General features: G+C 36.0%; 1 protein-coding gene across 1 annotated transcript; it reads right to left on the bottom strand.

The window, feature by feature from the left end:
* Positions 1-256: 256 nt before the first annotated feature.
* LOC132564228 (uncharacterized) lies at positions 257-12,901 on the bottom strand. Its single transcript, XM_060228898.1, has 10 exons — positions 12,658-12,901; positions 11,210-11,344; positions 10,086-10,212; positions 9,298-9,497; positions 8,888-9,019; positions 5,649-5,699; positions 3,475-3,561; positions 2,890-3,075; positions 1,093-1,155; positions 257-261 (listed from the first exon to the last, which is right to left on the bottom strand). The coding sequence occupies exons 1-10, from the start codon at positions 12,899-12,901 to the stop codon at positions 257-259; spliced, it is 1,230 nt and encodes a 409-aa protein (XP_060084881.1).
* Between the last annotated feature and the right edge of the window lie 10,718 nt (positions 12,902-23,619).

Below are 23,619 nucleotides of genomic sequence, written 5' to 3'. Positions count from 1 at the left end.
TATTAGACGCCATCAAGTTTCCAAACGCTTCATTGAAAATACTGTCTTAAGCTACCTATAAAAATGTTAAATTTGCACAGTGCTCTAAAACCAGATGTTATTTTTCAATGTAAAAGTGAAGGTGAAAAAATGTCCATGTTGAATGTACACTAAATCCCGAAAAAAAACCCAGAAAAACGTGTGAAATGTGTGTTCATTCAGTATAAACACTTTTAGCAGTTTATCATAAACGACACAAGACTATGGCGCAATACATTTATACTAAAAGTCAAATTTTCAACTTCAAATTTAAATTGTTCATTAGATAATGTCCGAAATTTTAGATTTGTGCATATTCATTTCATTTTTATTTAAATGTTACATTTTCAATTAAGAAAATTATATGCTTAACACTGGTAACCCTTTTATCAAAACTAAGTGTATCCGTCCGGTTTGTCCGTTCACAAGTTAAAGATTTTACAAAAGACACACAAATGAAATGCAACATACAATATATAGTTTACAGGAGTATAACACACTGAATTAAACTGGTGCGTCCTAGTAGCTGTCAGTGATGTTACACCATACAACTGGTGCGTCCTAGTAGCTGTCAGTGATGTTACACCATACAACTGGTGCGTCCTAGTAGCTGTCAGTGATGTTACACCATACAACTGGTGCGTCCTAGTAGCTGTCAGTGATGTTACACCATACAACAGGTGCGTCCTAGTAGCTGTCAGTGATGTTACACCATACAACTGGTGCGTCCTAGTAGCTGTCAGTGATGTTACACCATACAACAGGTGCGTCCTAGTAGCTGTCAGTGATGTTACACCATACAACAGCTGCGTCCTAGTAGCTGTCAGTGATGTTACACCATACAACAGCTGCGTCATAGGACCCGTCAGTAATCACATAATTCAATATTATATATATTTAGTAACTTTCATATATCTGATAATTTTAGAACAACGTTAAGTACATTTGTATATTTCATTTCTTCATTAACAATCAGAGAACAAATTAATCAAGATCAAATTGTAAACACGACTAATCATTCGTGATTACTAACAAATAGCACACACTGATGACACATTGAACAAAAATATTTACCTTTAGCTAAATCTTTGTATCTAGCTTTGTCCAGGTTGATGGTCATCCGCTGGGTCAGAGTATCTAAACAAAAATTGTATAAGAACTCTTAAACACCCCAGACTTCAAGGACAATGAGCTAATGAAAAAGGTAAAATGATACAATTCAAATATTAATTTTGCTATCATAAAATATTATTACGATGCTCTTATACAAATAAGAATTAATTATGAAACTAATCCAAGTCATTGATTGCTGGGAAAAACACGTACACATGTACTTAACTGGGATAGGCTAGGAGCACTACTTTGTCTGGTGATATCAATTCAAGGCTTTTAAAACACGAGAAAAAAAATCAAAAATATTCATCTTTGAATAATGACTATTTTGAAACTTCGAGCACTGAAGTCATTCACTCTGAAACCGGCTTTTTATTAGGTGTTATGGGTGACAACATGACGAACATCACATCAAGTTAAGGAAAGTTGCATCACTCCAGAGAATCCTTTTTTGAAAAACATTACATAACGTCATTGATATCGTCATGCTGTTAATTACTCGTTTCCTCGTTTTTCCTAAAAATAGCGGAATTAAAAAGCAATTGACGCCACAGCATGCTAGTAAAATGGATTCGAAAATCTAGTGTTTTGCGCTGCTATTAATTCACAGGAAGGTCGTGATTAAGTTTAAGTTATGAAAAAAAAACAAGGTATTCTCGTAATTCTTTTGTTCTATATTAAGCACTACGGATTCCTGAATAAATTACTTTATATCGAAGCAAAAATGAACTTTCAAATCAACGCTTAGTGACACTTTGTTAACCTTTGAAATGAAAGAAATATAAAATGTATATGTAGGGCGATATTTGCCTGTTAAACAGTACATCTTTCAAAGTAAGATTTAAGATTAAGAACTCATTTCTTTACAAGATTTTATTTCTTCATAATAAAAACTGTTTAGAAAATTCAGCGAAAATTACTTAAGTTTTCTCCAAACTGAAACATTAGAAGTGAAGATTCTCGCATCATAGAAATTCTAGGTTTACGATCACAAACGAATCATGAGTTAACATTACTCCTGAAATTTCAGACAACTGAATAAACAGCACAAAATATTGAACTAAACAGCAGACGAAAACAAACACATCAGATTACTATACCAAGGACTACCATTACTAGACCTTCTTGTTAGTTGTCAAATTTTGCAAAGTTGGTCTGTTTCCGATGATCCAGGACTGTAATTACATTATGGCAGACATCTGTAAGATTGCAGGAACAAAAAGGCCTCTTTGATAAAGTTTATGCACTAAAATGTTATCCGCTTCATATGTATTCCATAAAATATTCCAATTGGGAACATGATGACGGAATATTGTGAAAATATCGTTTTCAGGGTTCCAAGTATATGATGGTAGTAAAATATCTGCCTGAAAGATTGGATGTTATCAGTATGAAATAATAAGCATTCATACCGTGATATCGAACTCTATTTTACTACCATGTGTATTAATTGGCTTTTACTTGCATATAAACGTCTTTGACTGTTAGACTGGAAAAGAATGTCAATGGTAAACAGGTATGTTAATTGTTATGTCAACCTAATTCAACAAACATGCCAACAACACCCTCTTCAATATATTTTAGATAGCAGGGCAAAACACGTGACTAAGAAAATATCTTGATGATCATGTAGTCAGAGGTTTACTTGAGTTTACAGAATTTGTACTTCAGTTCCAAAAGTTAAAAATTGCCATGTTATAAAAATTAGAAATGATAACAATACCAATCTTAAAACTGATTTGTATATTATAGACATACTGTTGACGCAAGGAATGGTACATGCTTGAACCATTTTCTCGTCTGGTCTATCAGGAAGTCTCCATCCCCTAAAGTATTTAAACAGTGTCGATCGGCAGGGCATACCCCGTCTGGACGAAAGCAAAGCATGGTAGAAAACGGCTGGCTCCATGTATTTATCCTTAATCATCCTAGCCCAGCATATTCCTACAACAGCAACACAACATACAACATCGGTTATAACCTGATTACACAAACATTTAAAAACAAAATACCATCAGTATGGTTGCTGAAACATGAAACTGATGATTCTATTTTAATAAAGCAATAGATCGCGTTTTTTCCACCCGTTGAAATTATCTTCATCGAGAAAGTTTGCAATAATATTATAAAAATACAAATCGAAACACTTTTCTCTTCACAAACACTACTTCCGGTATAGGCATATCGATGTTTGACTTCATTCTCTGCAAAGTCTTCATACGATAGTTTGTCACAGACTGTTTTTACGCCACGTAATTATCACTCCTGTCTTACAGGACCACTCTACTTCCTCGCCACAAATACTACCTTTTGTCATCTGAACAGCAACTTAGCGTTACTTACCGGTCCGCCAGCGTTCCCCTTCTTCACCACATACACTGCATGTTGACCATTCCCCCCAGTATGTAAACAATGCCAGGTTTGCGCGATCTGGAAAAATGGTGAAATACACGAACCAGTTAGTGAACTACAAAGAGGATCACGCTGAAAAGTAAACTTCAATGTTTTGATTGATCATCTCGGATATTTCTGATTAAGACCAACTCACGGCTCTCTCTGCACACAGACGACCTATAATCCGCGGTATCCCGCTTCCCTCGGGACACAGACGACCTATAGTCCGCGGTGTCCCACCTCCCTCGGAACACAGACAACCTATAGTCCGCGGTATCCTGCCTCCCTCGGAACACAGACAACCTATAGTCTGCGGTATCCCGCCTCTCTCGGCACATACACGGCCTTAATTTCACGGTATTCCGCCTCTTTCGGCACATAGACGACCTTTTGTCCGCGGTATCCCTCCTCCCCCGGCACATAGACGACCTATACACCGCGGTATCCCATCTCCCTCGGCACACAGATGACCTATAGACCGCAGTATACCATGTTTCTCGGCACACAGAAGACCTGTAGTCCGCGCTATCCCCACCATGTAGCGCGCATATACAACAGCAGAAGTATCGACGAACAAATGCATGGAATGCCACCATGTTCTGCATGACGGATATCCATACTTATATACACGTGTAATTACTGTAATATCCCCATTCATTCCCTCTTACACAGTTCGAAAACTGAAGCGTCACGTTTTATCATTACAATGCCACCTTCATCATACAAATGACCAGTGTGAAGCGTATATGTGATGTATAACAGTGTGCAAATGGGTAATGAAATTGCACGATTTTTCGGTTGTAGTTTGATGTTATGTATACCTAGGGTACGACAGGACGATACAATTATAGTTCAATCATATCGATTAAGTGATCATTGATTTGTACATTAGGTGGTAACAATGCACTATGACAGTCTATTCGACTATGCTTTATTCATTATTGGTCATAGTTGTGCGGGAATATTACCGAACAACTGCGACATATCCGGAGGAGGTTCTTTTCCCTATCTCTTATTTCAGAGTAGTCCCAGTCAATAGGATTTGCTAAATTACATGTTCTGTATGTGTCATTGGGTTGATCTCAGACTAGTATTTTTATCGCATTATTCCGGTGAATTTCCTTATTTCTTGTAGTTTCTTGTCTTTTTTATGTTTACTGAATGGGTCCCAAATCTTCCTGCAGTTCCTTCGACTCATCGATACGTTGCAGTTTTGCACCCGATCCTGTATACGCATTCATGCATTACAAGAATAGTGTCAAGAAAGAGTCGAAAGCCATTGGTTTCTTCATCGCACGTGAATTCGGTGTAGTTGGTTTTCCCGTTGTATAAAGTACACAGTCAAACCCTTGTGTGACCCTTGTTTTGACTATCGTTTCCACAGTTCAGACTTGCATTCTTAGATGGTGGAACTTACATTTTCTTTTTCTAAATGTTCGCTATACGGATTGGCAACAATTGCAGGGACTATGTTGCACATGGTCTATGATAATACATTCTAACAGAGCTTCTGAGGATTCGACGTTCTGATTTCACACGTAAGATCATACAGCCGGAAAATTGTTTGTGTTCATTACTCTTTCATAAAAAATGTATTCCTTAATGCAATTACAGGTATATTTCACACTGGTCATTTACCTGATAAAGATGACAATGTAGCCAATGAAATGTCACAAGGAAGCTTCTAACTGATGTCGTTTAGTCTGAAGAACTGGATCCTACGACAATACATCAAGACTTTTCGTAATTACCGTGGTCATATTATTGTAAGAGAGTTGGATTTTGTGATTTTAACGAGACTCTGACCAGAAAGATTGAAATCAGCAAAAACGCTTGTCTCGTGTCACATGAACACTATCATATTATGGCGTTCATTCCATGACCAAGATTCGTAAAAGGCCGCTGTGTGCTTTCAGCTGAGTTTTAAACGTGTTGGCAAGACAGAGAATAGTTATATTCATAAAAATTTAGAATTTGTTGGTAAATAGAAAAAACTTAATTTTAATGGACATCTTGTAAACAAATCATGGAGAATGTAACGGTTACCTTGTCGGACAGACAGGACAAAAGTAGAAACTGGATCGGATCAACTTTCTATTCTAAAACAATATTCTATAACTTACAGTCCTTAATCGTTGGTGCGGGGGTGGGAAATGCCTTGTCGGTTGTCGAAACTGAAATTATAATCCATATAATACCATTTTTAGCGTAGTAAGAAACCTTATCTGTGGTTAACGGAAATGTTCTTGCATCGCTTTATTTTAAGCAAATTTGCGGTTTGCATAAATATACATAAAAAGTATGTAAAAGAAAACAAAATCATGAATTTATAGATGTAGAAAATGAAAGGATATATATTTTGACGTTTTCATAGAGTTGTATGATGTAGTACTGTTTTTGTCGATGAAGACATATGTTGTTAATTGAAAGATGTTTATTCTTTCAGATACGTTACCTTGTCTGATCGGGATGTCCCTGGGCCTTAGCACTGTTGATAAATTATACATTATAGATTATAAATTCCATTTCATCCTACGACACTGTATAGAATTGAGATTTTTATACTGGTGGATTAAAAATAAACAAAAAAAAAAAAACATGTAAATGAATGCAACGATATAAAAACACACACAATAGACTACTTTCTCTAAGTTATGAGTAGTTCCAGTTAACGATCTTAAACATATTTTATCATTCTGAGTCTTTGACATAAATGATAAGTCAGAGTAAGACTTAAGAACACGATAGAGATTATGCCGTTCGCCTCGATTTTTCCTATTACGGAACCAGCACGGAAAGCTTTCCACCAAGCTGTATGATAAGCGTGATGGTTTCAATTCCCCAATTGTGAAAACATCCTTTATGGACAGCAATATTCCTGCATCACGATCGTCAAAATCATCTCATCGAGAAATATTGCCTTTTTTGAGCGCAATATGAAGCTGAACGTTTTGATGGTCGCTATTATACCTGTTGGTTCTGTTGTTGTTTACTTTATTCTCATTTAGGAACGAGACACTAGTTACATGAATTAACCGAGACTTACATGGTGGCTGTCGTCGATGAATTAGAAGTCGCTTATCCTTACGGAATACTTAGCCTTATTCTCATGGATCTTCATTCGAATTTTCCGTGTAAATCATTCTATTGTTTATGTTTTGCCCTATTTCTATCGAATATTTGTTTGAATTATGATCCTGTTAGTATGCCGGTCTTTTCTTCGAGAAGATGTGTTTTACTGATGTAAACATAAACCGGATGCCCTCGATTCTATGATTTTCCATTTGCTATATATAAAGCAACCTTGTCATTAACCGTTAATCCCTGAAGCACACCTCCACCACGGGTATTTCCACTGAGAATCTCTTCATTGTAAAGCATTATCGGAGTTCACTTCATACTTGACATGGATTCATCAGATTAGCATTTTTGATTTTCTATAAATAATAAAGTTGACATCTACCACAAATACCGGTAAACATTTTAACGTCCTCGTAACAACCAAAAACAATGTCAGGACGGGTGCCGGGAGAAACAAGAGCTGCCATGGTGACATCAGATCTATTTTGATCTCTTCAGTGTCCCCTTAAAAAGGACATGAAAGAATGCTCTCGATTCTGCAGACCCTTTTCTTGAATTCTCTGATCTCCGGTTTCATTGGTTGAGTTACAGTAAAGAACCATTTGTGATACCTAGATTTGTTTACTTGTTCTGAAGTGTAACAATTTTATACCATAAATTTTTTGAAGATAAAACTATGTATTGCGGTACTTCTATTAGGAACCATGGAACAGAAAAATGCATGTGGTCAGCTAGTATGAAAATCACTACTGAAAGAAATACTACCAACTGAAAATGGCTTGTTATGAAAGCTAGCAGAAAATACGAAAATAAACTAAAGAAAAATGCGTTTAAAAGCAATTTTGGAAATACACAAGAATATATCGAATAACATTTGGTGTCTATGTAACTGCACATCTATAAATAAGATATTTCAGTTCATGGAAAATGTCAGTTTCTATGAGCTTCAACATTCATCCTTTGTAGATATTAATCTCTACAAATCGATTCACATAAATTTAATAGACAATGGAAATACCACAGGTAGCACATGCGGAAAGATTGGTGCTTGCTAAGCCAACAGAACTTTAGGGGAAAATCTTTTGTTGTTACTATGTCGTAAAATTTTCAATATTTTGCAAATGTGATATCTTGTGGGGATATCCAAATCACTGTCTATCACTAAAACATTTCCTGTACGTGATAAATTTCATATATATAATGTGTTTACATTTGTCGATCGCCGTCCCATTTAGTACAAAATGGTCAATGTAATGATGAGACTATAATTTCAGGCAGCCTTGCTGTATTGTGATGTAACTATGCTTTTGACAGGCCTTCCATGTTTTGACTGTTGCATTAACTGGATAAACGGCATCATATAACAGAGGATTTCCACGCTAAAGAATCTAATTACTATTTCTCAAAACGATGTTGATAATGTAAATATAAATAAAAAAATCATATTTTTTAATATAATCCCTGCCGGTATCATTGATATTCTGGCAAATCTTCGGGGGATTTCATAGTAGGTCAATTACAATTTTATCAACTATCATTACATTCAGAAAGCATTTGATTAGCGATGAGTAACAGTCACGATGTCATTTTTCAAACCAAAACATATCTAAACATTTACTTAGATCCTTTGAAAACTAAATATAATTTCTCAAAAGTGATACAATCGTTCAGATTTCCTTGTATACAAACCGTGTCCTTTAAGGACTAGCTCTATAAACATATCTTACTAGACCAGTCAACAGAAATCTTTTCAATTTTAAGTTGGCTTGGAAGAAATTATCGCAATTTATCACAACCCTTCCAAAAATGAAAGCAAAGATATATGAAAGAGCAGAATATTTGTCAATTAGATCACCATGACGTCCGTAAAACTTTCCAATAATTTTCATCAACCTGCCCTTACACTGTAAATGCCACTACCCTAGTGACCTTCTTGACGTCGTCACTGCAGTCAACCTGTCTTCTTTAGGACGTTTATAGTAGTTACAATGGTATAAACAACAAATTACTGCAGGCAAACATACCAAAATGTAGATTATACAGCTGAAGTTCGGGAACTGCAAGTAACGAAGTATATTTAATTGTACTAGTCAGAGTTCGGGATCCTGGCAGTTCCCAGTTTGCCTATAGCATTAAATAGTAGGTACATTGTACATGATAAACACGCTAGAAAACAATAGATGTTTCACATTCTAGCACAGACGGATTACATGATTGGATGCGCTATACAGTTTTAATTACCAAAATAAAAAGTACTGAAGGATCGCAAGTTCATCCTTACCGTCGATGTGAAAAAATAGTCTTAAATACTTCTGGTCTGATTGCCGAAGAAACCAGTTTACAACATCTTCCGTGAACGTCCACATCGTTAAAGTTCCAACCTGGCGAGCGCAAAAATACATCCCCGAATCCTCTGTAAGGGAGAAGTAGCACAAAATGAAATTTGTGTGGATCAGTTGGTGACATTGCTGTGACATGCTTTAAAAAAAGAAACATATTGTTATAATGTCACATGCTCCCCCACCCCACTCCTCCTCCTCCTCCTCCTCCTCCTCTCTGTCTCTCTCTCTCTCTCTCTCTCTCTCTCTCTCTCTCTCTCTCTCTCTCTCTCTCTCTAACCAGTATGATAGCAAATGTCTGGTCATTTATTTCGTTGCAATCTACAAAAACTATATATTTTGAATAACTTACTCTCCTGTATATTCCTGATGATGAGAGAATCGTTGGATGTTATGTTCACTCTACTCTCGAACTCTTTATCGTGACGTCGAAACCCTCTGAGAACAGAACTATATGTCCATAACCCATCTTCTGTCGTATTCCGCCCAAGAGTCCTCCACATCCAATAAGGTTTAGCTCTGTGAGGTGGTCGGTAACTAGCGGGATCTCCGCTGCATAAATAAACAAATTGGGTTGATCAATAGTTTTCTTGCTACAAGAAATACTTATGTACCTCGTACGTATTCAAGAATAATATGTTGATTAAGAATTTTGTTTTGTTTTTTTGTGTTTTTGTTTATGTTTGTTTTATTATTGTCTTTTTATGACTTCTTTCAGTTTAAGGGTCTAAGTGCTCCATATCTATTGCTATTTTTATTGATTCACTTTTACCTTGTTCCTATATTATTCATCAGTTCCACATCTGTGTCTCTAGTTATATGCGATTGGTGTTTCATATAATAAATATTTTTTTGTTTCAACTATCTACCTCCGTTGTTCGCTTCCAACTTTTTCGAGCTTGAGTTAAGCCCTTTAGTTAAGGCATCACGTCATTATTCATGATTTTGGTATCATTTCTATAACATTGTTTAATTCACGTCAAATTTTATATCCAGGCAGCCAGTTAGCCATTTAAAGTTTGTGTAACATCAAAATTAAAATTCTGTGACAGATGATAATACTTAAATGGTCAATCCGATACCATTTATGTATACGAACTGTTTCTGTGGTATCAATACACTTCATCTGTATCGTCTCACCAGTAATAACAGGGGATTTCAATGCTATCATTGACGGCGATCACCTTGGACAGATGCAGCGGCCTTCCTTTAGTGTATGAAAGCAATCTCTTAAACCAAGGTCCACACTCAGTACGAGGCAACCGCTCTGTAATATCAAAGATGCAACATATAGCTATAAAATGACGCCACTAATACCAACTATTCATAAAAAGATAAAATCTCGCAGCATTAGCTTTTAATTAATCGTTTTCTTCTAATGCTACCAGGCAACACTGTTTACAAGCAGATGAAGTACAGTTCTATTGGTTTGTGACAGTTCCATGATGTCAAAACACAATTAGGCAAATACATATTAACGTCTTTTGATGTTTTTAAGAAAATGAACATGCAATAATGAGAGAAAACGTAGGTGAGTTTATACGGAATCATACAACAATAATTGATTTTTCTATGTTTGTAAAAGGCAGCTTTCTGATTCGACGATTTTTTTCATTTCTCGATGAAGAAGAAAAACGTCTAGCTCCGCCCATTTGATAATAATTGGGGTCGATGACAACACGCCACCTTGCGGCGTGCTTATTGGAACATTTATATATATATATATATATTTACAGATTCAATTGGTGGCTTGCTGTCATTCAATCATGTACGCAAAATACGGACTACAACGTCATAAATTATCAAAATATCTTACAATGTACACAAACAACGAATAGATATCAAGGGGAATTGTTATTACACACCTTTCAAACTTCGGGCTAAAAGCAATATTATACCATCAGAGCATGTAAAATGAGAAATATTGTAAATGAGTTGATGGTGAGTAAAAAAATCAAGTTACACCATTGAATCGATGGGCAAACACGAGAGGCAATGTGCTTGACTCATTTTGAGTTCAAGAAACATCAAGAAATCAACATTTTAGACTAGATGGGGCAAGATAAAACACTATGAGGCAGGCATAGATGTTTCTTCATGAGGCATCAAATTCACACTACAACGCCCACGTTCTATTTGATCTATGTAACATAAAGTGTCTTACTATATTACAGTTCAGAAAGGAAAACATCAAGTCAGATTACGATGATTATCATTTTGAACCTAACAAAACCTTTTTTTAAGAATTAGAAAATAGTAATTACTAAATCCTCCCATGTCAGCTGTATTGTCTCTTTTTTTCCTTAAATGTTCGTCGACAGAAAATTTGTGATGAGTGACCTTCCGAACTGGTGTTGTGTCTTTCGGAACTTGAAATGGTGGATCTTCCGGATCCAAACCTAGTGTAGAGAAAATGCATACATAAATACATGCGAGACGTAAACAGCCATATCTTATTTCAATTATAGGTTTCAAGCTTAATGACAAAATATTGAATCATTTGCAAATGGCGCCGCATAAAATGTGTTCGGTTTTGTGAATTGTCATTCAAACGATTGACACGTTTTGTCGATTTGTTTTTAGGTCACAGAATGAACGAAAAATAATTATCTTTGAAGTTAATCCTAAATTGGTCACATAAAATATAAACAAACTTTGTTCATAGCATCACAGACAAGCGGAATGCAGGAGCCTTAGGGAAATTGACAACACTTATCAAAATCCCATTGAAATAGACACCAGAAAAAAAATCAATATTTAAATAGCAGAATAAAACTACTCCCAAGTGTTTACATGCACTTATTGAAAAATATACTGAGAAATTAGTTGATCAGTCCGCAATCAATTAAGGGTGATAGCTACGAATGAGAATAAATCGTACATGTCGACTTACACTGATACTTGTGTAGTTTTTGTTAGAAATTGTTCATGTAGATTTCAAATATAGTTAATTATGTAATCATGTTCGTCTGAAAGTTCCCAAGTGAAAACGAAATGTGGCCATATACATCGGGTGCAAGCCATTTCCTCGGACGGTCTACTAGATAATGTCTAGCCGACTTCATGGCTCCAAGGGCATCGTCATCATTCCTGGTCACCAACATCAATTATATCGTTTATCTGACAGATCATTTGAGCTAATGTAGACCTTTAAACCGCCATGTGTTTCACGAGAAGCACATGATACTTTCATGCACTTTGTTGTAAAATCATGTAAATACTACTTCAGTTTACATAAAATCAATCCCTTTCCATATAGGAATAAAATTCATTATTTTACATATAAACGTAACCAGTGATGAAAACCGTAACCAGTGATGAAAACGAATCATGTAATGGATAAATGATCGTTTGAGGCGACAAACGTGAAGCACTTATGAGATTTCTTCAGTACTTTTTTACGATCAATAGCACTCTTTACTCTGATGTTTTTATTAGGTTTTTCTTTTCTTCTTTTTTTTTTTTTTTCTTTTTGTTTTGTTTTTGTTTTGTTTACCGTAGTGCGTCCATTCATATTTCCTTACCAGTATCATGCTGCATTCATTGATCTTATTTTTTCATTACCGTACAGCGTTCATTGATCTTCCTTATAACCATTACCGGACTGCGTTCATTGATCTTCCTAATAACCATTACCGTACAGCGTTCATTGATCTTCCTTGAAACCATTATCATACTACGTTCATTGATCTTCCATATAACCATACCGTACAGCGTTCATTGATCTTCCTTATAACCATTACCGGACTGCGTTCATTAATCTTCCTTATAACCATTACCGGACTGCGTTCATTGATCTTCCTTATAACCATTACCGGACTGCGTTCATTAATCTTCCTTATAACCATTACCGTACTGCGTTCATTGATCTTCCTTATAACCATTACCGGACTGCGTTCATTGATCTTCCTAATAACCATTACCGTACAGCGTTCATTGATCTTCCTTGAAACCATTATCATACTACGTTCATTGATCTTCCATATAACCATACCGTACAGCGTTCATTGATCTTCCTTATAACCATTACCGTACTGCGTTTATTGATCTTCCTTATAACCATTACCGTACTGCGTTCATTGATCTTCCTTATAACCATTACCGCACTGCGTTTACCGACCTGTCTGTAACCATTACCGGACTGTGTTCATTGATCTTCCTTATGACCATTTTTTTTCTTTAGTTTGGTGTTTTGCAAAATTGAAAAAGTAAAAAAGAAATTCAAAAACATTCACTTCAGTCAATTTTTGCAATAAGAAACTCGAGTGAAAGAAGTATTATATACAACAAGCACCGGTTTGGTAACCTCTATAACTAATCTTATTGTGATACTCAGCTGTTGAACAAGTGGTAGTCTTGGTCGTACTCCTCCACATTGCTATTGTCATCATCGGCCACTCGCACGTGCACTCGCAGACATATCACACCTGGAATGACAAAGAAAACTGCGTCACAATTTCCGGTGTTAACCGTCCACAAAATATACTTCTAGTGAGATATAGCTGAAGGATAAGACAGCGTTGACCTTGAAAACAAAGTAGACTTAAAACAGTTTTATACATACTTGGTGGAATTGACTTCAAGCTTAATTAATCACACATAGACGGTAATATATTGTCGACGTTTTAGAGGGTATATAACACGCGCAGTTTAATAAACCTGATTTCTAAGTTGTTGATGTGTTAAAAATATTTTTTCTGTGAAGAATTATATATATATTATATCGGCGTTTATGTATATATAACTATTTTCTCTTATAAAATGACGAAACTATGAAATCGTGGAGAAGCGTTCTTCGGAACGATTACTAACAATACAAGCGAGACAACTCTTGATAAATTTTACACTCATACGATGTCTGATACTATAACATACAATGGAATAGTGTATGATTTTACGATAGATTATTCGGTTTAAATCAAAACGTGCTGTATGAGGTTGAAATTAAAAAGATAAATTAAAAAAGTGTATGTGTAGGTGAAGTCATTATTTATCCCATCGCTTCTGCTTGGGTTCGAACCTTGACTTCATAACCAGACGCCCAACCGATCGAAATATATCGCGATTAACATTTTACCGGGTTGCATACTGCCTCTTCAGGGAAAATATCTTGACCCCGAGTTTCCAGGGGTTACAGCGATACCTAGGAAAATAGCGCTAAGCATTATTCCTACATGAACGTTATTGTAACAGAAGACATCATTTATTTCAATGCCTCCGCTGAGATTCGAACCTGGGACCCCTGTCTTTCTAATTTGACGCTCAACCGATCGAGCTAAAGACAAGTTCTTTCTAGCGCAAATTCAAATCATATTGTTATAAGATATAAGATAAAAAGACATTGAACGTGTCTATTTGAAATGAAGTGTGGTATATATGGACCTGAGAAAGCGTTTACTGTCACTTATATATATATATATTTTAAAAAAAAACTCACTTTCGATTTCACAACGAAGAAAAGCTGTGGTATATAAATTTTCTCTTATAGCTGTTTTTAATGTGACAAGTTCATTTAGAACTACAAACTAGCAGAGTAGGCACAATGATAATATACAGTGCCAGTGTACTTGTAGGCGGAAATGATATATAAGGTGAAATTATAACCATTTTACGTCGACGTTTTTGTTGTCGTCTGCTCTGAGAAATGTCTTTTTGGAATGAACAAGGATCTGAAGGCACAATAAATCGATTTCTTTAAAGGTAATATTGGCTTATAGAACGTAAGCTACAATGTAACTATTTTATGCATCTTAAAGCAGTTACCTGAAATAACGAATACAAAGAAAATCTGTTTGCAAACTCCAGACATTTTCCACCGCATGCGCTGACTTGGAATACTGCCACAATGTGACGCAATATTATTGTTAAATGACGTCATCACATAGTTTGCCGCGTAAATGGTGACAATGAAAAATGAAAATGAGAGACTTTCAGTTATATTTAACAAGAAATGTTCACTATTATTTTACCGAAATAAACCGTGAGGTGTTCAGAATATTATATATATTTGAAATACGACATATTGTGAATTTCACAATAATTATATACATTTCCCTATCAACTATCGCTACATATTGTTTTCAATATTATCACGATATCTTATCTAGGCATATCTAAGCGAAACATTCCAAATATCATTGCAATTTAAATCTGCATCGCAATGTCATATCAAACTCCAATATGGCGTATAACCGACTAACCTAAGTTCGCTGCATATCCACTTTTATCACAGAACTGAGTTGTTGACGATTTTCCTTAACTCCTTTTACCCTAATGCGGAGAGAACGTCATGGATGAATGAACATCGAGAAACTGACCTGTAAATAAATCCATTTAAATGGTTACTCCTGAAGTTAATTGTGATCGAGTTATGTTTCGTTGGCGTCTTTTCGGTTCATAGATCGACAATGACACAGCGTACTATCCCAGTTATGATAGCGTGTAATTCGTTAATATGTATATTCTTTGATCCACTTACTTACTTGGAACTCTAGTTTATAAAGATAGTTTACTCTAGAAGTATTAGTTAGATTTTTATAAGATTACAGACAACAGACTTAATACGTTTTCAAAAAATAAACATACATCGTGTACTGAATTTTATTACACCTTCTCAAATCCTCCGCCTTCCTTCATCTCTACCTCATTTATCTACTGTCATAACCAACCAACCCCAACACCTCTCTCTCTCTCTCTCTCTCTCTCTCTCTCTCTCTCTCTCTCTCTCTCTCTCTCTCTCTCTCTCTCTCTCTCTGTATAAGGGTGGGGGTGATTGGTGGTTTGGTGTTGATTACAATTATTACAAATATTCTTGGCCCTCTGACACATTTCCTCTAATCGTGTAACAAGCAGTTACTTCCTATTATTCTCTATCAACACAATAAACCTCCTCCTCCTCCTCCTTCCTCCTCCATTGCTGTCTCCCTCTTTACTGCGCTAATTCAAAGTTATTGTATAAGTCGCCATTCGATATTTACTTTTCACTCTCTGGTAATTCCAGACCTACATGTCTACATTTTCTACTGTCTCTTAATTTGGTCTTGTATCACCTCGTTTGTTTATGTCTGTAAAGCATGACAGGAATAAAGTGTTCTTAAAATTATTCGATTTTTCTATACCGACAACGACGGCTACAGCGATACCGACAACGACGGCGACAACGATACCGACAACGATACCGACAACGATGGCGACAGCGATACCGACAACGACGGCGACAGCAAATTAGGCAACTACGACAACAACAACGATGACGATGACAAAAATAACAAAAATATGACGACAAAAGGCGATGATTAAAAATACCACGGCGACGTCACGGTAATAAACAATGACAAGTTCGACAATAGAAAAGACGATGATATATCATCTAACTGCGCACGCATAGCATTTTTGATAATTTTCAGTGTGATAAAAAATTTCAAAATTATTATGTGCTTTTAACACACGTTTATTTCGGAATTCCCAAGGACCTATTAACACACGTGTGTGTTTTGTACAATCTTTGATCAGGGGTTTTAACGTTGGTTTACCAAAGGGTAGAAATAAAATGTGGCCACAATATCTTAAGTTAACATGTCGGCCCTGCCGGATGTTTCGGAAAAGTTTATAAAAACAAAAGAAACGAAATTCATATATCAAATACGCACAAATAAACTGACGGACAGGAACATGACAATGCAGTAAAGCTACTTTTGATAAATCATTTCTAGTTTGAAGTGGTTAGAATTCAACAATTTTATCGTAAGTAGCCGTAGTATATCTACAAACCTGTGTCAATAACACGCAAGGTCACCATCGATTTATGAGGTGTATGTAATACGTAAGTCGAAAACGGTTTACACAGAGAGAATTAACACTCGATACGTCATTTTGATGTATAACACTGCTCCAACACTCCGTTGTATTTTCATGTTATCTCGAAATAGGGGGGAAATGTTCTAAAGCTGAGCTATATGATCCACAAGTGCTTTGTTTAAACTAGGTGGAGTGTTATATATAGTAAATTATAACATAAGTATCAAATCTATTGTATTTCTTCATAGAGCAAGGTGTGTAATTGTGAAATCAACAGTGATGTAAAACTCGAATGGAGATGAAAACAAAGATTGCATCAATTGAGGATACTATGTATCTTGTTAGAAGAACAACGTTTCGAATCTCTTCCACATGTTGTTCAGTAAAGCTGAAGTTTTATTTGATATCTCGTAATTATTTCGATTTAAAGATATATCATTGTTTTTGCTAGCCTTGGCAAGCAATAAATTAAAATTTCTAGGTGAGATTCATAATGTCTTATTTTAAATGAAAATACTTTGTATCACATAACTCAGTAAATGACATTTAGATTGGTAAACACGTGGAGAACAATTCGAAACAAAGGCAGCCATTTTGTTGTGTCATTTTCATAATCCATGTATGACGTAACGTCATTGTCCATTTGATGACATCACAATCGATTTCTGACGCAGCCATTTAAAACACTGTGTATATTACACTTGTGATATATTCACTAAATAACTGTACAACATATCTAAAATTTCGATATAATTCGCGAGTTTGAAATATATTCATGTGTGTACTGAACTTTATAATTTTTTTAATTCAAAACTTCACATTACAAAGAAAATACGCATGTGCCTAAGACAGATTTCCGGAAAAATGCGAATATATCGACATATGTTATGAGGTCAAGGATATTAATTTTTTATGTGTAAAGACGTTATAACTTCAATATGGATGCAGTAACTTTGAATAAAACCATCCAACACGGTAACGGATTTTGAAATAACTGGTCAATTTTTCATGTGACGTTGAAGAAACCTGACGTCACTTTCAAAATGATAAACTGCTACGAAATCTACTTTGAGATTGATCGATTTCAAACACAACTTTTTGACGCCAAACTATCAGTTTTATCTGAGGTGGTTAGGATTTGGTATCCTCCTTATACTGGATTTACACAGCAAGATGCAGGGAATTCGTCTTTGTTATTTTATGGATGACTTGTGACGTCATCATTCGTCGCTTCAGAGTGCCTCACGTTAACAAGACAGTGAGGTTTTTTTTATTTATTTATTTTCTTATTTTGTCTTGTTATAAAGGGAGGCAATTTAAATTTGTTTACATTACTTGCCATTGGCAAAGATATAAAACAGCAATGACATACAGTAGTACATTTATATCTATGTCTAATATATCTGTAAACATGACTGTTGTACTAATATATTGTAAAAATGTTAACGCATGGAAAACTTTGTAAAGTTTAAGTATAAATTTAAAGAATACACGACCTTGTAAGTAGTCCCCTTTTTTCTCGTTTTATGAAACATAAACTAAACTACAAACAGCTGACGTCATGCAGCAATTTCATCTTTATTTTGTCATAGGTTGCAGATTTCATTATGCTCAAATTTCTCTCTGAAGACGCATACAAATAACAAATTTATGCATCTTAAATAGAGATTTGGCAACAAGAATCATATTGAATGTTCACTATTCAATATCTATTGATGTTGACAATGCTATACTCTAAAATTGTTTACAAATATATAATAAAAAAATACCGTTACTAAAACACCTATTGTAATTCTTTACATACAGATTTGGTGGGGTAGCCAAAATGTCGATTAATACATTTATTGAAGCAATTGTAAACATAAAATGGCGATTGTGACATGAAGAGTTATGAACTGAAAGTGAAAATTTCTTTACATCTTATACAAGGTGGCATTAATAACTACCTATTGACTGAGTTCAGCTCTCAACACAGGCAACAAGAACCGACCTGTCATCACTTTCAACATGTGCACGTGTTTAAATATAACGTGGAGATCAATGATAAAATGTCGTTTTTATTAGATGATAAATCAAATGCTCAAGTTAAATAAACAGTAACAGCGGTTAAGAGTGCAGTATACTGTATGGAGATGTCAATATGTTTCGCAATATTTCCTTACAATATCACAGGTTTCGATTCAACAGTTTCTTAAAAACAGGTATATGCTTTCCAAATGTTTCTCTGTTTTATCATTTAGCACACAGAGATTCTGTTTCGGAAAGGGTTTCCTCAGCAGAATTTAAAATCATACAAAACACACTCATGTATTAGAACCCAGTGGTAACCGATACTAATTAATGGACAAAAAATTAATTAAATTTAATTTAATTCAATAAATTAAAATCAGACAACTGGTAGATTCCCGGGACAGTAGCGTAGACATGAAGTAAGTTCATCTGACACTGTAGTGGAGTGCCAGAGAAAAAAAAGTTAATTTTAATAAGGTTAATTTTAGTAACTTATAGAATAAAAACCGTGCAAGTAAAGGAACCGGAACGGATGGCAGTGTACAAAGATCATTACCTAGAAATGAAGAGATTGGGTATCAAGGGATATACTAGATCAGCCAGTTACAAACCTATAATCATATGAGGATGGAAACTTTTATTTCATAAGCAATTACACATGGAGTCAGCTATTTGATAACTTCTGGTTTTATAATGCGAAAAAGGTACAAAGCAAAATGAAACGAGATAGGAATAGTAATTTGATATAACCATGCCACAACTGTTTATAATGACCCCTGTCTACAGTGACCATTTTCTACTAGCCCCTTAAATAGTCGCTATAGACATGTTTTAATATTCTATGAAACCTGTCTATAAAGGCCGCTCAATGGAACAGAGAAATATTACCCTTGTTTTGATACTATTGTTGGCATAACAACTTTCTCCATGACCCTTCCTATCACGAGGAATTGTCTCAGACGAATGTCAGTGTTCTGGCGACTTGAGGGGGCCACCTTAAATGTACATCCCAATCACAAAGTGGAACCGTCTGTACTGATGTGTGGATATTGAATGATTTTAGAAGACGGTACCCAGAATTCTTCTTGTGATATCTTAATCTATTAACAATTAAGAAGCCGATCTTCGCCACGCCTTGACATATATTCCCTGACTTACTTGAGAGTGGAAAGCCCCCTCCCCCTCCCCCCACCTCTCTCTCTCTCTCTGTCGCGGCGAAGACAAAATTTACGAGAGTTTGCCTCAGCGAATGTTTGGGTGACAGAAGCTAAGATCTCACGTTAAACTGGGGCTGGAAATAGTCCAAATTAGATTAAACCATACCAAACTCTTCTAAATACTCAATAACATGTAATTATGAGTTTACACATTCATACCTGTTTAAAGACGATAAGAATGCTTTATATTTCAGACATAGGCCATGGTTAGATGTATTATAACATTTTGAAACTATTACTAAATATATTCCTACAATAAATAAAACGTTGTTGTCCGCAACCATTTTGCCTAACGGCCTCCAGTAGTGGCTAATTGACATCTTTATATCAATCCAGTACTTTTGTTATAATAACGATGGTGATTTAACCGTTGTTCAGGATAATTTATTGTGTTTGTATTCAACTTTTCTGAAAATTGTAAAGGAAACTGTCCTGTCAGTACAACAAAGAGAAATATTTACACAGGAAATTTATTGAAATATTGATGTATTATATCAAAATACAATGAGTTCAATTCATCTCTACTTACTCTGTTTACTCAGTAATTACTCACGATGATATGCTCTATGCCTATGCTTCATGACCTGTAGTGATATTAGTTCGTTTTTCTCTCGAACATATGAAATGAATATGCCTATATGAATTATTTTTTCTGTGGTACATATTCACAGGAAAGGACTCTTGAATACCCGCCCTTGCTGAATACTTTTAATCATAGTATTTTAATGAATGATATGCTAGTTGTGAAGTGTAATTAATTTCAAACCGTATGATCAACATCATTATCACGGCCGATATTTGGCTGTCAGTGAAAAGTATAATGTTACTGGGCGTGAGAAAAAAACTAAATAATTGTTAGTTCATAGTTTGTAGTAAGCAGAGCATTTTTTTTACATTCAACGTTAAAGTACTTTTTTTTTTTTTTTTTTTTTGTAGACTAGGAATACAATTTACTGTATTTAAAACCATTTCCCTTGTTTAAAGATATAACCGTAATATTTGATACGAAATTAAAAGAAGTTTAGAGTTGATGATAAGTATATCAGAAATCGAAACATCTTTTTCTAAATGGAATAAATTGTTCCCCGATTCATGTAAATTATCAATTCTTCTTCATGGCGGTTCGGGTGAAAATTGCACTATGACAACCTATGAGTGCGTGACGCTGACCCTAAAAAACAAAAATATACCACCAATCTGCTGACCCCTGGTCCGTGCTTGACCCGTTATATAAAACTTTGTCCGACGCATCCCACACGCTATTTTGTCAGTCAGCTGCTGACCCCTGGTCCGTGCTTGACCCGTCATATAAAACACTTGTCCGACGCATCCCACACGCTATTTTGTCAGTCAGCTGCTGACCCCTGGTCCGTGCTTGACCCGTCATATAAAACACTTGTCCGACGCATCCCACACGCTATTTTGTCAGTCAGGTGCGTGGCGGTAACATCGTTTTTTCACTGGTCGGTTCGGCTTGTTTTATATGCAAGAAATGCGGTCCAAATCCAGCGACTTCCGGGAGAGTTTCTCGGGAAGATGGCGATATCACAGGCCTGTCTACGGGGGCTGTCTGGGGAACTAAAAGGCCGTCCTCTGCCTCTGGCAGCGAGGGACAGGAGAAGAGGCAACGTAAGAGCAGCGTGTTCGTGTCTTAGAGAGTAAGTTAGAGAGATGAATAGGCGGCCGGTGGCCCCACGTGCAGTACCATCCAGCAATGTTTCAGATGGTTATGGGGAAATGGATTTGCATTCTTCAGATTTCGAGAACTCGTTGGGCTTCCAAACTTTAGATAAGGACAGTGAACATGACGACGGATACTCAGCACTGTTGTCTGTATCGTCTGACACAGCCCAAAGCGATCTGTGTGTCATGTCGGAATATTTCGAGAACGATAGCGAGTGTTTGAACGCAAAGTATAAATTCGACGTGTGTTAAGCCGGCGATAGATTTAATTAAAAACTTTGGACAAGTATTCCCGGGAACTGTGTCAGTGTCAGGGTACCAAAGGTAAATAAGGAGGCTCAGCGTTTGTTAGGTCATGTCATGGTGTTACTTATAAAACTAACTCAGAACTTGATGAAACATCCGCGGAAACTCTGCGTCCGTTATGCGTTGACTCATTACTGTCGTTTGGAAACGCATTTCAAAACATAGCAGCAGAGAGGTGTTTCCTGTTAAGACAGGCACATACTTACAAAGTCCTATCATTCCCTGTGTTCTAAAGGTGTTACAGTGTGTTATTTTGGGGAGGATTTAACTAAGAAAGTTAAAGACATTCCTGACGCAAATAAAGTCTTCAATTGCTTTAGTATTGAGAACTGGTCCAACAGATCGTGGAGAGGGAATGGCAGAGCTCGTGGCAGCTCAGCGTATGAGTATAGAGCCAAAATGTGAAACAAGACCAGAAATGAGTTCTGCATGTCCTTCTGGTAGACATCATTTCCGATCTTGGCAGTCTATCACTGGATTTTGCGAACAGTTCAAGGTTTTCATATAGAGTTTGATAAGCAACCAATACAATATATGGCACTTAGCCCCATTTCTTTTATTGAAACAAAAGTTGAGATTATAGAAATTATAGAGATTGCCGAGTTGTTACGGAAAGGTATTCTCAAACATACTTATTTCAGCGTGTTGGTGGATAATGAGTTTCGTAAGTTTCTTTAGTTTCTGTGGAATGGTTCCTTATAGGAGTTTAAAGCACTACCATTTGGTTTGACTAGTGCTATGAGAATCTTCACCGAGATCCTTACTTTTTGCACGAGTCGGAAATATGGGCATTTGTGACTTTCATTATATAGATGATTCATAGGTCAGGGCAGCAGGGGAAATCTCTGTGTGAGAAAAAGAGTTTGATATTGGCAGATTATCTGGAATCCTGATTCACTTGTCAGGGTAGCAGAGAAATAATTGTGTGAGAAAAACTGTTTGATATTAGTAGATAATCTGGAATCTTGATTCACTGTCTGTGTGAGAAAAAGAGTTTGATATTGGCAGATTATCTGGAATCCTGATTCACTTGTCAGGGTAGCAGAGAAATAATTGTGTGAGAAAAACTGTTTGATATTAGTAGATAATCTGGAATCTTGATTCACTGTCAGGGCAGGTAAGAAATCTCTGTGTGAGAAAAACTGTTTGATATTGGCAGATTATCTGGAATCCTGATTCACTGGTCAGGGTAGCAGAGAAATCACTGTGTGAGAAGAACTGTCTGAAATCAGTTTTTGATGCTATGATTGAGATAGTTCATTTAGGATTTGTGATTAACTATGAACTTAGTAATTGGTATGACATATGATGACGTAGTCAGTGTACCTACGGAAGCCAAGATGGAGATTCAGTGGAGGATTGCTAACTTGAGATCAATGATTGGTTAGATCATCAGACAAGAGGAATCATCTGTGTTCTTGGAGATTGGTGCATTTCAGTCAGGTTGGGAGCTTGGTGTGGAGATAGACAAACTATAGGTTGTTGGTCCGTCTCGGAGAGAAGTTGTCACATCAATTCTTTGGAACTTAAGGAGGTATGGTTGGTTCTGTTATCACTACATGAAGGACGGTTCAGAATGTACACATCAGGCTAAATATTGACAATATTTCTGCCATATCGTGCATAAATAAACCAAAAGGTAGTGTTTTGCCATTGAATGA

Source organism: Ylistrum balloti, unplaced genomic scaffold (assembly GCF_031769215.1).
Source record: "Ylistrum balloti isolate Yb309-2 unplaced genomic scaffold, AGI_CSIRO_Ybal_v1 Utg372088, whole genome shotgun sequence".
NCBI lineage: Eukaryota > Metazoa > Mollusca > Bivalvia > Pectinida > Pectinidae > Ylistrum > Ylistrum balloti.
The sequence above is the reverse complement of the archived record's forward strand: the minus strand, read 5'-3'. Positions and strand labels throughout refer to the sequence as shown.